Source organism: Mustela putorius, unplaced genomic scaffold (genome assembly GCF_011764305.1).
Source record: "Mustela putorius furo isolate JIRA1106 unplaced genomic scaffold, ASM1176430v1.1 tig00000179_pilon_pilon_pilon, whole genome shotgun sequence".
NCBI lineage: Eukaryota > Metazoa > Chordata > Mammalia > Carnivora > Mustelidae > Mustela > Mustela putorius.
Window position 1 is genome coordinate 15092448 of NW_025421305.1, and position 17453 is coordinate 15109900.

The window sequence follows — 17453 nt, forward strand, 5'->3', positions numbered from 1 at the left end:
GAGGTACCCATGAGCTAGTCCCAGAGGGTGGATACACCATGGGGACCACCCTTTCCGCAGTGGGGGTTCTGAAAAACCCTTTCTTGTCTTAGTGGAAGTCAAGGCCCTCCTATAGGGCTGGGTCCTCTCTCCACCACACACCTGCTTCCCCATCTGCTACTCATTTGCAGTCTTTCTTTCTCCCTGCTGTGTGGACATGGGTTCAGATCGCTTTCACTCTCAATTTTTAATATGGTAACAGGAAAGTCCCTCCCTTGGCCCTAATGCAGGGATGGCTTGTGCCCTGTGATCTTCTGTCCCCATGCAGCCCTATGAATGGGCAGTGCACATTTGCTGCAGCCTCCCCCTGACACATGGGGAGGCAGGCTCCCCCAGGCCAGTCCAGCCCTGTAGCTGTCCCGGATCCTTCCTCTGCAGCCAGGGGCTGCATATTGCGCCTTTGCCCAGCCGCCTGCCCTGGTGGCTGAGACGCCTCCCCTTGCCTCTGCAGCCTTGCTCAGGCCATCTTGTGTTCTCATGCCCCTAGTGACCGCTTCTGTCTGAGGCATGTGTCATCCTCTCTCTGTGTTTGTTCCCAGGAGGCTGTCCAGCTGTGCCTTCAGCTGCCACCTTTGTGCACTCATGCAGCTCAGGACATCGTGGCTTCAACTTGGCTCTCCAGCTGGTCTCCCCCACCTGGCCTCGGTGTCCTGAGGTCTTAGACTCATCGTATCTACCTGCTACACTGGGACTGGTCCCCAGGCCCGTCTTCACCACGTCCCCTCTCTCTGTGTGCAGGCTCAGCGCCCAAACCTGGCAGCTGTCCTCGACGCCTCTCTTAACCCCTTCCCCTCCCCTCAGCCGCAGTCCCTTTGGTATCTGAATTCATGCATCTGAATTCATGCAGTATCTCCTGCAGCCTTGAGACTCCACATACCTCAACTACTGGCCCTCTCAGGAGCCAGACTTGCTGCTCAGAGCTGTTTGGAGAGCTTTCCAGGAGGACAGCCCTTCCCCCACCCACCCAGAGAGTGCCTAGTCTGTGGGTCTGCCTTTCACAAACCATCTTGCAGATCCTGGTGCAGCTGGAGTCCGGGAGGCATTTCTGATGGTCTTTCTGCCTCCTTAGGGCTCAGTGCAAGTGCGTCCACTGCCTGGGTGTGAAGGGGCTGAGATACTGATCTGCTCTCAGTCATGCCTTTGTTCAAGTCTCAGTCTCTGGGGTTAATATCCAAAGTTTACGAAGAACTCACACAACACCCAAAGAATAAATAATACAGTCAAGATATGGGCAGAAAACATGAACAGACATTTCTCCAAAGAAGATGTCCAAATGGTCAACACACACATGAAAAAGTTTTCAACATCGCTCAGCATCAGGGAAGTACAAATCAAAACCACAGTGAGAGAGTACCTCCCACCAGACAGAATGCCTAAAATTAACAAATCAGGAAACGACATATGTTGGCAAGGATGCAGAGAAAGGGGATCCCTCCTGCATTGTTGGTGGGAATGCAAGCTGGTGTAGGCATTCTGGAAAACAGTATGGAGGTTCCTTAAGATGTTAAAAATAGAGCTGATGATCCAGCAATTGTGCTACTAGGTATTTACCTACAGCAAATGACAACACTAATTCAAAGAGATAACTTGCACCCCGATGTTCATGGCAGCATTATCTACAGTAGCCAGGATATGGAAGCAAGGCAAGTGTCCACTGATGGATGAATGGATAATGAAGGTGTGGTATATACAGAGCAGAATATTACTCAGCCATCAATTCTGGAATGAAATCTTGTCATTTGCAAGGACATGGATGGAGCTAAGGGGGTATTATGTTAAGTGACATAGTCAATCCGAGAAGAAATACTTTATGATTTTGTGGTATCTCAAGCGCAAAACAAGAGGAGAAGCAGAGCCCTGAGTACAGAGAACAGACTGGTGGTTGTGGAGGGGAGGGAAGAGAGGGATGGACAATGGGGAGAGGGAAGTCCGGTTTCCAGGAATGGGATGAATAAGTCCCATGAGGGAACGGCACAGCACGGGAACACAGTCAGTGCTGTTGTCACAGTGAAGTGAAGTGGTGATAAGATGGCAGCCATGCTCATGTGACCGCAGTGTAACGCGCACACTTGTTGCACCACTGTGTTGTGTGCCTGACACTAACGTCACAGCTTGTGTCCCCTGCACCGAAAACAACCAAAACAGCACAATAGTCTCCCCTCCTTCACATCTCTGCTGCCTGCATCAAGTCCCAGCCCTGGGCCCACTTGCGGCGGTCAGGGTCCGTCTCCAGCTCCCCTTCGTTGTCCCTGGGGCTCCTGCTAGAAGGGTTCTGCCCGGCCTGGCAGAGCCGTCCCTTATCCTGGGATTGAGCTCCACCATCCCCACTCCACTGGTCCCCGCAGGACCGTCCTCCCTCTGGCTGGCTCCCTGGGGGCCTCAGCCCTCCCCTGCTCCCTGCATGTATCCCAGCCCCCTGGGGCTACCCTAAGGGTGTCAGACTCTGGGGGCTGACGTTGACCAGCCCCCACAGAGGGGGCACCTACACTCTGCTGCAGACTGAAGACATGAAGCCAGCCATGTTCCTGCTCTCTACCCCCAGCAGTGCTGATCCTGACCCCTCCTTGGGTCATCTGTGGACCTCAGGACGCCCAGCCTGCTCTGTGGATCCACGTTGCTTCCACATAGCCCAGCTGTCGAGGGTCACCCCTTCCCATGTGGGGTGACTGTGGAGTCTGTGGGAGTCTGTGGGCCTTTGCTCCTCCCTGGGACATGCGCGGGGGTGACGTGGGGCAGCAGCGGATTCTGAAGGTCACAAAGATGAACAGGTGACTTGTCCTTGGAGGGCTCCCAGCTCAGCACCCGTGGCGGTTGAGCTCTCGTCGGAGCACAGAATGGGTGGCTGGGAGGTTAGGAAGGTACCCAGATCCTCGGGAAGTCCGGAGGAGGCCTGGCGGGTGGGGCCAGGGTGAGGGCCGGGAAGGAGACGAGTGTTGGTGGCTCAGGCCTGTCCTGTGAGAATGCCAGCCCTGCCAGTCCTACATCCTTGGTTCTGTCCCTGAAATGTCGTCTGGCCTGCTGGGTGGCTCAGAGTCCATGCCTCCTCCTTGACCCTCCCGCCTCACCCCCCTGCAGCGTCTTGCACAGCGTCGTTCCCTGTGTGGCTTCCTTCTCCCCTGCTCCTCCCCGAGCCTCCATGAAGGGCTGTGGTCGGCGCTGTTCTAAGCAAGAAGCCAGTGTGGCACACAGCAGAATGCGGACATTCTGGGCTGACTGGAGTGGCTAGGTCGCGGTGTGTGACAGTGTCCGTCACGGATGCAGGAAGGCTCCCAGCCTCAGAAGCGCATAATTAGAGGCTCCTTTTCTTCTCTCTGTCAATGTAGGGTTCGATGACCTTCCGGTGTGTGCTGACCCAGGCGTCCCTGAGAACGGCTTTAGGACACCCGGTGGAGGGCTTTTCCTTGAAAGGTCTGTCACCCAGTTTCACTGCCAAGACGGGTTTACGCTCCAGGGCCCTACAAAGAGGCTGTGTGTGAGACATCTCAATGGAACCCTCGGCTGGATCCCCAGTGATAAGCCCTTCTGTGCACAAGAAGGTAAAGTGCCCCCCTGGTCCGTGGAGGCTGCTCGTGGGGCTGTGGGGACCAGCCGCGCCAGCCCAGGGGCCCACCCCACATGCTGGCGGGAGAGCATTGTGGCCAGGCTGGGGGCAAAGGAGGCTCGGTGTCACAAGTCACCGTGTCCCTCCTCTACCTCAATGACGACCCAGGTCCTGGTTTCTGTCGAGGCAGGAGAGCAGCTCAGGTCACACCAGGGGTGCTCACTGCTGCGTCCCTAGCCAGCCGCGCACTCCCAGCCCCGGCGCCTGAGAAAGCAGAGTACGTGCTGCTCAGACGTGCCCGTGGAGGCAGGGACGTGTGGTACTCGGGAGATCCACTCAGTCACTGTCGCGTCTGTTCCAGGCGGGGTTTGATAGGGAGACAGGGCGGCACAGTGGGCATTTGTTTCCAGCAGTTACCCTATGGTCTCTCGTCATGGCGAGGTATCTGCCTACCTCTGGCAAGCGTGGCGGTGTCTGCTCTGTGTGGTTCCTGCTGCGTGGGTGTGTGTGAGTTTAGAACACTGCTCAGAGGTTACCTGGCGGCGGGCAGGGGGCTGACTGTGTCCGCGGCAGGTTGGGCTGACGCAGGGGAGGCAGTGCCGGTGCGGGCAAGGGCTCCGTCTCTCTGCCCACCACCCCTGACCTGGGTGTGGATGGAGCTTTCCTGACCTTGACAGCTCACTGTTTCTCGGACTTAGCATAGACCGTGTTTATGGAAGTCTTCGAAGCACCGAACTCGACTGTCACAGCATAGGCAAAGGCTTCCCCAAGCTGAGAGCATGCGTGGTCTCTGCTTTTATTTTCGAGGTTTTCTTCTAAAAGAGTCAAAATGAAAACAAAGAACTAAGGTGAACTAAATCACACAGAGAAGGACAGGTGTGTGTGTGACAGGTGGAATCTCAACAACAAAACAAATGAACAAGTAAGAGACGTGTTGGAACGAACATGGGAGTGGTGGCTGAGCAGGGCTGAGAGAGCTCCAGCTGTGAGGTGGGTCGCAGGAAGGAACATGCGCCCGGGAGTTCTGTCTGTGGTACTGTGACCACGGTGTGTGGGGACAGACGGGGACACCCCTGGTGGCACTGTCGGACGTTCTGAAATACGGAATCACTGTGGTTATGCCTAAAAGCAAGAGGACATGGTTGGTCAACTATACTTCAATTAACAATGGTCAGCGTCACCATTCAGAACGGGTGCTGTGGGCCTCGGGTGGATGCTGTGTAGGGAAGGTGGCTCCCTGTGTTGCAGGTAGGAGTCTGTGTCACGTGATACAGACGCTTCTCTATATTTATTGAGACAGGCGTGTGGTTTTTCCTCTTTAACTTTGCAGCCTTGCAGGTTACACAAGCTTTCTCTTGAAAAATCAAAACAAATTTTGAAAAGGATTTTAGAAATAAATGAATATTTTCTGCTATGCGCAGCCCATGCAGGCTGTGGTTTCCATAAGGTTTCAGTAATGAAAAGTTTATTTGGTTTTGTAGATCGACTTCCCTGATAAATCCTTTGGCCCAAGATACTCAGCATTTAAAACCCAGACAGGCTCAGGAACATATCAGGAATAGTAGAACACGCAGGCTCCGAGAATATTGCCTAGAGACAAAGGCCTTCTATTGTTTTATCATCCTGGGAAACAGAGAGCTTATCTAAAAGACAACCTCTTGCCAGTCCTGTCCTAACTACCTAATGAAGTATGCCCCAACTTAGAAGGCCTTCATCTCCCCTTGCTCACTGTATCTCAGACACATGGACCCTCCTGTGTGTGTGTGTGTGTGTTTAAAAGATTTTATTTATTATTTATATGTCAGAGAGAGCATGTGCAGGAGCAGAGGGAGAATCAGACATTGTACTGAGCCGGGAGCCCGATGCGGCACTTGATCCCAGGACCCTGGGACTGAGCCAGCCAGGTGTCCCCCTCCTGTGTGTTTTTAAGGCTTTTGCACCTGCTCTCCCTCTGCCTGAAGCTGCCTTCTCCCAGACCTGCTCGATAAGGCCACCTTGCCATGAAGCCCTGCATCATAAACATTATCTCCTCAGGGTGCCTGTCCCATGCACCCGGATTCCAGGGGCCCCTGGTAGGTCCCTGTGACCTCAGCACCTGTTCCTCCTCATGCGAGCGGCAATGACTGCATGTTAGTCTCTACCTCGAGGATTTACTAACTTGTTAGCGACCTTCTCCATGCAGCGAGGGTAGGATTCCTAACTCTCCGTGCCCAGCGCTTGCGGCTGGGTGCTCAGCGAGTCACCAGTGGATGGTTGGATGGATGAATACCGGGTGTTATAAATGCAGGGGTAAACAAAACCCAACACCATCCTTTACAGCGAGGCTTTCCTGTGTGGATATGAATGCTGTGTCTCCAGGGTGGATTACGTAGTTATGTTCCTGGAAATACTTTTTAGGGAGAATGGGTGTCAGAGTTGGCACTTGAAGGAATCAGGTTCATGTTCACATATAACTGGCATTTAAAAAGGCCAGTAAATATTGGTCGTGGTATGTATTCTTAGAACTTTGCCTTTTCTGCTCCTTAGGACTCTGCTTTGTGCTAACTAATGTCACTGAATAATTTGTTCTTAGGTATAACTGTGTAATATCACCTTAATATCCCCTCTTTGACTTGTTTCTATTAAATCCCCTATTACACGAGCAGGACTCAGATGCAGCGATGCAGTGGTCTGGGGAGAAAGGATGTCTCAAAGTGGAAGCTTTGCACCCTCTCAGTTGTATCCCCAAAGTGCCCGTTTGTGTCTGTCTGTGTCGGGTTTGATCACATCCCCACTCCTGCCAGAGTCAGATACCGATGGAGCTTTATCTGTCATCCTTGGTAACGGCATTTTTGGAGCGGCTTTTAAACATTCTTCCAGCTGACGGGATGCACTCATACTGTAGGAAATTTCTCTTATTTCTGTTTGAAACTTCAGAACTGATGAAGATTATATGTATTCGTTTTGGGGCACTAAAGATCCTGGCTTATCTGTTTCCATAGACATGAAGTGCATAGTCACGTCCGGCTAAGGATGGCCTGGCTGGGCCAGGCTCTCTTCCAATCTCCCCTCCTCTGGTTGGGGGGTCAGGCGCCAGACGCCCAGGGTAGGATCGTAGCTCAGCTTTGGGGGGCCGACTTCTGTGAAGCTACAGCTGGTCTGTTTTGTTCTGTCCTTTATCTGGGCCACAGCCCTCCTGGCTTCCTGGCCATAGCTCCGGTGCCTGCTCCCAGCTCCCTGGTCAGTGCGAGTCTCTGTTCCATAGCAGCCAGTCCCCATGGTGACTCCATCATGAGCAGAACTTGGAAGGCCGTAGTGCCCTGGGATCCTTGGGCCATGTGCCCCGTGGCGGCCCCCAGCTCCTGGCTGTGGACAGAGGCATCTGGTCAGGAGTTCAGGGCACTCTGTGTGAGTGACTGCTGCTTCTGCTCAGCCAGCGACCACACACTCACGGGACGCAGTGTCCCTTCTGTCCACTGGCTTTACTCACTGACGCTGGCTGCCTGCTAAGGACCTGGGTCAGCTCCCGGAGAAGTTGGAAGCCAGTCAGGGGAACGGTGGCTTTGTCGCGTAAATCAGCACCATGGGGTCAGTTGGCAGCTGGGGTTTTACAGAGGGGCGCCTGGATAAAGGTGTTTTTATTTGCTCTGAGTAATGCCTGCGTTAGCACTACTAAGAAACGTGATTCCCCGTTTCCATTAAGAAGGCAGCAGTGGTGCCAAGTTGTCACTTGCCTTGTAACTCCAGTCAGGATCATTCTGGCATTGACTTTGGGGGAATTTGTCTATTCTGGTAGAAAAATTATTGGTTAAACGTGAGAGGTTGGAAACCCCTTTCCACAGTTTGAAGCTCAAAAATGAGAGGTCGAACTAGAACCACAACAGTTTTCCATCAAGGACGCTTCCTGCTGAAATTTGCAGACAGAGGGTTGATGGGGTTGTCCCGGGGCTCCATGGCCGCACTTCCTCGACATTTCTTTGCCAGCCACATGCGGAGTCCCGGAGTGCCAAGGGCATGTGGGAGAATGCAGGGGTGCAGTCCCTGTTCTCCAGCTAATCTGGAGATGAAGGCAGATGCCACACCCAAGCTTTGACTTTGAATGACCCCGAGAAGAGGTCATTCTGTTTTCTAGAGTCTGTTGTCAGATTCTTCATTGGTCCCTGTAAACCCAGCCCCAACCCTACATCAACCCTACATCAGAACTCCTGGGATGTGCTTTTTTTTTTTTTTTAAAAGATTTTATTTATTTATTTGACAGAGAGAAATTACAAGTACACTGAGAGGCAGGCAGAGAGAAAGAGAAGGAAGCAGGCTCCCTGCTGAGCAGAGAGCCCGATGCGGGACTCGATCCCAGGACCCTGAGATCATGACCCGAGCCGAAGGCAGCGGCTTAACCCACTGAGCCACCCAGGCGCCCCTGGGATGTGCTTTTTAAACCCACCTTTATTCCTGGCCATGGGCTGCTTGGGTCCCTTCCCTCTGCAGTCTCAGGACTCATGGGCTCAGGCCTCAGAGCCAACAGTTCATGGTCAAGTCTCCCACCATTCCAAATGTATGGTTGATTCAGAAGGCTTTCGGGAGTGGCTGAGAAACCCAGTCTTACAGCATTGAGATACTCTTGGAGAAAGTTTCTGTGATTGTCGAAATGCTGTTCTTGGATTTTGCTTCATTTTTAAAACTTGCGAAGCTTGGAGCGCAACCCCTCTGTACGCCTCCGGGGATGGCTGCTCAAGGTTATGCGGGGACACACGCGGAATTGGGAGGAGACCGTGTTCGAAGTGGAGGGTTATAATTTATCCACTGTATTTTATCTCTTAATCACCTTCTGTGTGGACTTCCTGTTCCTGCGCCCCTGATGCTGGGCTACAGACCCTTTCCGAGTCTGTATTCTGCTCCCACCTGCTTCCAGGAAGCAGGTCACCTACCTGTGGGGGCCTGTGTGGTGTTGGTGGTTCCATGTTCTTCCATGTTATTACCCGCGTGGAGCAGATCCGGTAGAAGGGAGGTGCCGGCCGGTGTGGCCCCAGCTTGTCCCCCACTGTTCTGCAAGGCCTTTTTTTCCTTCTGCCAAGGCTTTTCTTCTGCCCCAAGGCAGAGGCGGTGGGCTGGGTGGGACCACGTAGCGGGTCATTGTGAGCCCCCAGCTCTGTCCTTCCTCTCTTATTTCCAAAATCGCCTGAGGCTCCACTGCAAGGTGTGAAGGGTTCCAGGCTGGAGGTGAAGCTCCTTTCATGGCTGGATTGGGACATCTTGTCCTCAGTCCCCTCCAGACCAGGGGCTAGCAGTCCGTGTGTGAGGGCCTTTTTCACAGGGAAGCCTGAAGCCAGGTCCGAAAAGAAGAGCTTTGTGCCAAGCTGGGAAGCACAACAGGCTGAAATTTAAAAAAATAACGTGTCCTTTTTACACCTTTGCAGATTGCCGTATCCCTCAAATCGACGATGCTGAGATTCATAACAGGACATACAGACACGGAGACAAGCTAATCATCACCTGTCACGAGGGATTCAAGATCCGCTACCCTGATCTGTACAACATGGTTTCTCTGTGCCGTGATGACGGGACGTGGGACAACCTGCCGCTCTGTCAAGGTAGGGGCGCGGGCTGGGAGCACGTGCGCGTCTCTCCACTGGGACGTGGAGGGAAGCAGGGCCCACCGGCTCTGGCCTTGGCATCCGCACACCCTCCCTGCGGTCCCCAACAGCCCCTCGTGCCCACCGTGAAAGCCCAGACCAGAAGAGCCCTTGTTCTTGAGCATGTTGACTTCTCCTTCACACCGAGAACCAAAAGTCTTTTAAGAAATAGGCATTTTGTAACCAGGCTGTGAGCATGATGATGAACTATGGCATTTTTAATGAAAACAGCAGAACGTTTATACTTATTTCAGTGGTGGAGAGGGTAGATTAAAGGCGCATCTTTACAGAGGCTATTTTTTCTTAACGTTATCCATTTTTATAATGCATGAGGAGCAGAAAAATAATCAAAATCAGATTTTATCCAAACTACACAGTAAATAAGAATCCTCTTGCCTTTTTAACATTTGCCTGGGCCACCGTGGAGGGCCCTGTTTGTGAAAATAAGTCCTCGCGTGCACATTAATTCTGATTTTATTTTCTTGACATGTGACTTGAAAGCCAGTGCATAATTCATTCTTCGGGGAGGAGGCTTGTTTGCGCTGGAGCCTTGGCATGTTCCGGTCGAGACGATGCTAGCGCTGGGCTCTAGGTCATGGCTGGCAGGCTCTGATATTACTCTGCGTGCCCCGGGGTCGGAAATGAATTATTTCCTTCTGTGAGGGCTTAAGAGTCCTACATGGCCCTTTGCAGAAACAAAGGCTCTGGATCGGGAGGACCAAGGGTGGCCAGGCCACCCCTTTGTGAGCTTCTCTGCTCAAACTCCCTGTGCCACATGGCCTGCACAGATGACATTTCCAAGGATACATGTGCTCTGGGGGCACTTCTCGGGAGGCTGTGGAGAGTTGTCACCGTGATCTGAGGTTGGGCTGAATATTCACGTGAACATTACCAACCACTGGTCCCTTTCCTTCCCGGGGCCAAGAACGCTCCCTCGGATGCCAGCCCCCTCTGCCTTCATGAATCCCGCATCCCCCACTGTCCCCTGTTCTCCTGCCCTTTCTAGAGGTTTCTCCCTCTTAGGTCTTGCAAATTCCGTGCACCTATTTACCAGTTCTTTTGGTCCCTATTATTTCTTAAGAAATGCCCGAGGGTGGCATCCTCATCAGGGGCTCAGGTGTGGCCTCCTGCTCTACTCTGTCCACCAGCCTGGGCTTGCATCTCAGAGCGTCGCCCAGAGCCGGCTGGCTGCTCTTGGAAGGTGCCCTTCCCCGGATAGCACCGTCACCCACACCACCCTCCCTCAGGGCATGTCCCCTGGTCTGTGCCCTGACCTCATCTCCATGCAGAGGCAGGTAGGGGCCTGGCTGCCCAAGCAGTGACTGCCCAACATGGCATGGGCGTGAGGGGTCTGGCGGCATTAGATGGCCTGACACCTCCGAGCGCCAGGGGGAGGATGACTGGCCCTTAGCATGACATCTCGTCCTGTGGCTTTTCTTTGCACTTCCAGATCCGGGGGAGAGAGCCTGACAAGCCGGCTCGCCATTGCCTGGAAGTGTAAATAGAGGTTGCACCAAGCTATTGTGTCAAAGCCTGGTGTCTGCTGCCATGCTTGGGATGGGCTGTCCCCAGCCAAGGAGCATGTCTCTCTTTCCCTGGTTTACTACTGCAGTTACAACCCCTTCTGGCTTCTTTTGGGCCAGGCAAGCAGGCGAGCATGTTCCAAGGCCATGTTTTCCTTGGGAACTTTGTGTTTTGGAGAGCAGTGTCCAGATGCACCTGCTGTTCACTGTGGGTCTGTCCGTTTTATATTCAGGGGACTCCAGCTTCTCTGTGGGAGTGGCCAGGAATGACACTCCTTCTTGGGAGGAGCCGCAGGCACTGCCCCTTGTGCCAGCTCATTTGAACAGCACTTAGGGACTCTGATACGGTCAGTTGTTCATGTTGACGTGCTTGTCTTACTTTTCTCAGTCACGGATTCTGTTTATTCCTGAGTCCCAATCTCCCCCTCCTCCCCGACACTTCACTTTTCCTGTGAACACAATTCACGTTCAGCTCAACGGGTAAATCCTTCCAGGCCGTGGAGAAAGGATGTGGCCACATGTCTCAGATGTGGCCTGGGTGGTAGTAGGCCCGTAGATCTCTGTGGCACGGGACACTGTCAGCCCCAAAGGGAGCATTTCCCTAAGTTCTGCATGCCAGGGCTGCCCTGGCCTCTCTGGTCTCACGCTGAAACATAGATCCCACGTACCAGCTCACTGACCAGGGCAGTCGGCGGAGCATGAAGCCGTTTGAGGCTCAGAATGTCAAAGCAAGCCAGCTCGGGAGCAGAGCTCAGACATCTGCTGCCATGGGCATGCTGTGATCCGTGCTCGGCGACTGGAAGGGAGAGTCGGGCTTTCCATTATACGTTATTTACTTCACACACAATTAGTTCTCCGCGGGAAGAGCCCCAGCTCTGCAGAGTCATTATTTCCTCTAGTGAGACCACTGACACCGACAGGAAATGCCAGGATCGCAGTGGGGGCCACACAGAACGGGATTCTGTGCCACTGGGAATGTTCCCCAGGCACAGGTTTCAACACGGAAAAGCAGCTTCCGTTTGGCAGAAGCAGAAGTGTGGGAACACAGACAGCATGGAGAATTCTGGGTGTGCTGTGGGGGCTTGCGACACCCAGCCCCATGCCTGCCGTGCATGTCCTTGGGCTCTGTGCAGACCCTGACCAGGAGCTCCTTGGGAGGGGGCCCAGTGGGGTGTGCTCTGAGACACCCTTTTTCTGGGTAGTTCTCAAGGCTGAGAACCATGTCAAGTGCACCTAAAATGTAAATTGATCTTCACGTGGCATCACACGGGGTCCGCAGGCCCCTGCCTCACAGTCCAAGCAGGGGAAGGGGGTTTTTGCTGCCACCTCCTCAGACCCCCCCCAGGTGTCCCCATTGTTGAAACAGTTGGGGTGTATGTTTGCTGCACAGCACCTCAGTGCTTCTCACCCCCAAGAGCATGTTAGCATCACCTGGGGAGATTTTAAAAATTCGGGGTGCCCTGGCTGTGCATAGACCTAGGGCTTGCAGCCAGGATTGTGTTGCTTAAAGGTTCCCGGATGATTCTGAGGTGTGTCTGGGGCTCCCTGATCCCAGCTGTACCCCCCTGACTTCCTCCCTCTTCCCCTGGGCCTCTCTGTGTGGTTTGCAAGCATGACGCCAAATTCTGCGACATGAATCAAACAGGAAAGTGGTTACGGGCGTCTGGCTGAAGAGCCCTTGGAGGCGGGCAGGGGGCCAGGGTTTTGCGGGTCTCGTTGGTGCAGAGGGGACCAAGTGCGACCGTCCCTCCTCTTTTCCTCGCCACAGGCTGCCTGAGACCTCTTGCCTCTTCCAATGGCTACGCGAACATCTCCGAGTTGCAGACCTCCTTCCCCGTGGGGACGGTCATCTCCTACCACTGCTTCCCTGGGTACAAGTTGGAGGGGGCCGAGCACCTCGAGTGCCTACACAGCCTCATCTGGTCGACCAGCCCACCCCGGTGCCTTGCTCTGGAAGGTAATGTGTCCACTCTTCGGGAGGGCGACTCACAGTTACAGCGGGTGCTCCTGCGGGAGGTGACCAGCTGGGAACCCTGGTCAGCGCAACTCCCATTCCTTGAGTGCACACGGCCCTGAGCTGGGCCATGAGGCTGGTCATCCCCCAAGAGGCAGGACCTACAGCTAGTCGTAAAACGGGCTTCCCCCGTCTGAGGCTTAAGGGCATGAAAGAGAGGCGCTTCAGGCATCAGAGGTTAAACCGTAAAATATTGCCAAGTTAAGTGAAATGTCCTAAAAAATTAATTTTCTTTGCACAAAATGAAAACAGACTGTATTATGGCGTCGTTCATTTTTCCCTTGCTTTATTGTGTATCCGTGCTTCTCCCTGTTCCTGTGCATTTTATGGCTGGGCTTGAGCCGTGGCTGGCACACGCTGGGAAGCCTGGAGCTGAGGGCTCCTTTCTTCCCGTTCTCCTCGAATGTGTGTCATTACCCTGAGCAGTGGTTCGCAGTAGTGAGGGGACAGGGCATCCAGGGACAGCAGCAGGTCGGGGTCTGAGGGGTTTCCTGCTAGCGAAGGTGGGCACACTGGTTCAGCTCTCAGTTTCGTGTGGGTCTTGAAATTATGACTGAAGTACACACACTGATTTGCGTGTGGGCCTCTGAGCACAGCGTGCAGGACGGGTCTACGAGGGGGAAGAGGAAAACAAAAGCAGGCTCCAGTTAGGAGGCCCCTGGAGCTTTTCCTGGACACAAGACACGAGCACATGACGTTCTTTCAAGGGTGTGCATGCAGCAGGGAAGACGCCGCTGGACCATGGGTGGTGTGCAGTGCTGACAGCCAAAAGAGGCCGGGGGCGTCCTGAAGCAGTGCTGGGGGAAGGGCAAGTGGGGGCCCCTGGGACAGCAGCAGGCATGCCCTCGTGAGTCCGCCCCCACCCGTCCCAGGTCCCTGGGGTTGGGCCTCCAGGGCATGTGGCAGGTAAGACACGGTATGCCTGGTAAAAGCTGAATTTCAGATAAATGACAAATCATTTCTTAATTTGAGCGTGCTCTCAGTATTGCCTGGGACTTAACTCATTTGTTAAATTCTCAATTCAAACATAACTGAGCACCCAGTACTTTCACCTGTTAACTCTGGGGACCCTCACCTACAGGGATGGGGTGTCCCCCATGTCCAGAAGTGCAGGCAGGTAGAGGTGAGCCTGGGCCATAAGGAAAGGGGCTCCTCTGGGCCTGGGGGTGTCTCGCTGCTCAGAAAGCCAGAACTAGATTGGGTGGATGGAGTCATGGTTATGATTCTATCAGGCCGAGATGCCTGTTTCAGGATCTTGACAAATTTGGTTTAAATGTTTTTCAATGGGTTACCTTCTGATAAGCTTCATTTTGAAACTTTGAGAGCTGTTTCTGTGGAGTCTGGAGGATCTGCAGGGAGCAAATGAAACAGACCCTAGTGTTAGTAGCTGGTAGCTAAGGTTGGAACACAGAACAGGAGCGTAGCCTCGTCCTCCGCCCGCAAGGGCTATGGCCAGGGTAACCACTGCCACAAAAGCCACAGTGGCCTTTCCTCTGAGGTTTTGGTGTGCGAGTGTGCGCATGCATGGCTGCGTGCATGTGTGCGTGCGTACACATGCACATGTACACATGTATGTTCGCCATGTGTGTGTGTTGAATAATCTTCGCATGTCTGCTCTCCCTGTAAAGTATCTGGTGGAAGCACTCGTGGGACCTTGAACTGCTAACTGGGCAAAGATGCCAAAACTGGGATTCAGAACCAAGAGGCACAGCGCCGACTGCAGGATTTTGTGTTTCGAGACTTGATAGAAACGGGGCCAGGTTGAATGATGGTTCGGGGTACCAGGCAGGGATTCATGGAAGATTATCCAGATGCATCAGATGTTGCTGTTTCCTCAGCCTTACTGGAATCACATGCGGTCTTTGAAAGGAGGAGTCATGCTGTCACGGGGCACCCGTTGTCATCCCCAGGGACTCTGCCCCTTGCCCTCTGTCACCTGGTTCCCCCTTCAGTTTCCCATCTTTCTTAGCACACAGTCTGATTGTTCTTGATGTCCCAGGGAAATCCACTGCATGGTGCCGGGAAGCATGGAGCCTTCAGGGGCTTTTCAATGTAGGGGTGATCTGCCCCCTGAGCGCCTGGGTCTGGTTGGCTGTGCCAGGGAAGTGGTTCCCTTCTGTTTTGGGGCTCCCCGGGACCCACCAGTGCGTTGGCTGTGGTCCCCACCACAAGCCTTCTCCACACCCATAAACGTATGGCCAAAGAAAATGGAGATGTGCTGTGGTGAAATCCATAGGACATGGCAAAAAGGGGTTCTAAGCGGGAATTTCATGACGATACAGGCCTACCTCCAGGAGCATCTCAACAGTTTAGCATCACAGCACAAAGAACTAGAAAAGAAACCAATATCCAGTGTTAGTAGAAGGAAGGAAATAATAAAGATCAGAGAGGAGGGGATGCCTGGGTGGCTCAGTGGGTTAAGTGTCTGTCTTAGATCGAGTCCCTGCATCGGGCTCCCGGCTCAGCAGGGAAGCTGCTTTTCCTCCTGCCTGCTGCTCCCCCTGCTTGTGCGCACATGCGCGCATGCTCTCTCTCTCTCTCAAATAAATCATAAAAGATCAGAGAGGGAAAAACGGCTGAAAGGACAACAGAAAGATCAGTGAAACCAAAAGTAGGTTCTGTGATAAACAAAACTGACATACCCTTAGGTCAACTCCCCAAGAGGAAAAAGAGAAAGAGCTCAATTAAATAAACTCAGATATGAAAGAAAAGTTATAACTGATACTACAAGAAATACAAAGGCGTGTAAGAGACACTATGAACAATTATACGTAAGCCGGTTAGACAACCCGGGAGAAAAGAATAAATCCATGGAAACTTAAAATCTTCCCAAACCGAATCATGAAGAAATGGAAAGTCTAAATAGGCTGATGACTAGGAAGGAGATAGAGCCAGAAATCCGAAACCTCCCAGCAAACCAAAGTCCGGGACGAGACAGCTTCCCCAGGGAATTCTACCAAACATTCAGAGAAGATTTAATACCCATTCCTCTCAAAGTCTTCCCAAAAGCTGAAGAGGAGGAAATGCTTCCAAACTCATTTTGTGAGGCTAGCATTACTCTGACCCCCAAACCAGACAAGGACACCACAAGCAAAAAAAAGTTAGAGGCCAGTATCCCTGAGGAACATAGACGTAAAAACTCAACAGAATATTAGTAAACAGAGGCAAAGGGCCAACAGACACACGAGAAGATGCTCAGCATCACTCATCGTCAGGGAAATAAAACCAGAATGACAGTGAGATCCCACCTCACACCTGCCTAAGTGGCTAAAATGAACAACACAGAGATAATAGGTGTCGGCACGCTTGCAGAGAAAGGGGAGCCCTTGTGCACAGTTGGTGGGCGTGCAAGCTGGTGCAGCTGCTCTGGAAAACAGGATGGAGGGTCCTCAAAAAAACTGGAAATAGAACTACCCTATGATCCAGGAATCACACTTCTGGGTATTTACACAAAGCAAATGAAAATCTATGCAAAGGGAAACATGCACCCCATGTTTGCAGCAGCGTTATCCAGAACAGCCAAGATACAGATGAGCCTGAGTGTCCATCAAGTGATGAGTGGATGAAGAAGTTGTGGTATGTGTGTATGCAGTGGAACATTGGTGAGCTGTCAAATTAGGAATGAGATCTTGGCATTTGGAACGGTTTGGATGGACCAGAGGGTACTAAGTATCAGGCAAAGACCCAAATACCACATGATTTCACTTAAATGTGGACTCTAAGAAACTCTGGTTGCCAGGCTCACTGTGGTGGCCATTGTGGGGTATGTGTAGACTTCCAGTCCCTGTGTTGCACAACTGGTGTAATATTGTGTCATAGACTCCACAGAAGGAAGGAAGAGGCGGGAACACAGCCATCCGTCCATGAAGGTGGGGCGCCTGGGGGTTCTTGTGCTTGTTTTTCCCAAATAGGGACGCAGTCACTCCACTTGCCATGACTGGGGCAGGGGCTCCCCATGCAGACCTCCTCCACAGGCATTTTCCCAGGAACAGGCAAGCTGGACCTTGTTAGAAGCTGGACATCGGAGTTTCTACATCTGACCAGTCCACAGCTGAGGATGCCAGCGGCTGGTTTCTGCCCTTCACCGGCCGGTTTCAGACCTGATTACAGGGAATGTGCATTTTGATGTCCTGAGAACCCGCCAGCGCCTAGAGGGCCTGTGTAGGCCCACAGCCTTCTCCAGAGAAAGAACAAAAACAAGAGTCCGAAAATAGCTGTTCAGCCGAATGTGAAATCCCTGGAAATGTTCTGATTTAGGATCAACACTGAAAGCTAGTGTGGACATGGAGGCATTGTCCAACCCCCTCAGGTCCCAGAGGACCCCATATACTTTCCCTGGCAGGAAGCACCTTGCAGCCGTGAAGTGAACCCATGAAGGGGGCAGGAGACAGGCAGCAGGAAGTCGGGGCCTTGTCACATGGGACATGCCCTGCTCAGGGCAGCCTGAGGCCTCCTTGAGATCCAGGATACACTCAGGCCATTCCAGCCCCACTGGGCCTGTATCCTTCCAATCTTACACGAGGAAAAGTCCGAGCACATGAAGGGTTCATCTGGGATGCGATCGTGTGTCATTGTGTTACCTGCCAACCATTTGGGACGGTCTCCGTGTGGGGCTGGTGCCCCTCCTGCCGCCCCCCGCTCAGACCAGCAAGCTGGGGAGTATAGGCTTTCTCTGCCCTCCTACACACGAGCCCCAGAAAGTGCAGAACTGTGTCCCTTCATTACCT

The 17453-nt window shown here is 53.0% G+C and overlaps 1 protein-coding gene across 1 annotated transcript in view; it reads left to right on the plus strand.

Moving 5' to 3' along the window:
• The window catches only part of SUSD4 (sushi domain containing 4), a 77455-nt gene that overhangs the window by 40716 nt on the left and 19286 nt on the right, over positions 1-17453 (plus strand). Inside the window, 3 exon segments of the mRNA XM_045076678.1 lie at positions 3363-3575; positions 8974-9147; positions 12481-12669. Coding sequence (XP_044932613.1) covers positions 3363-3575; positions 8974-9147; positions 12481-12669 — 576 coding nt within the window.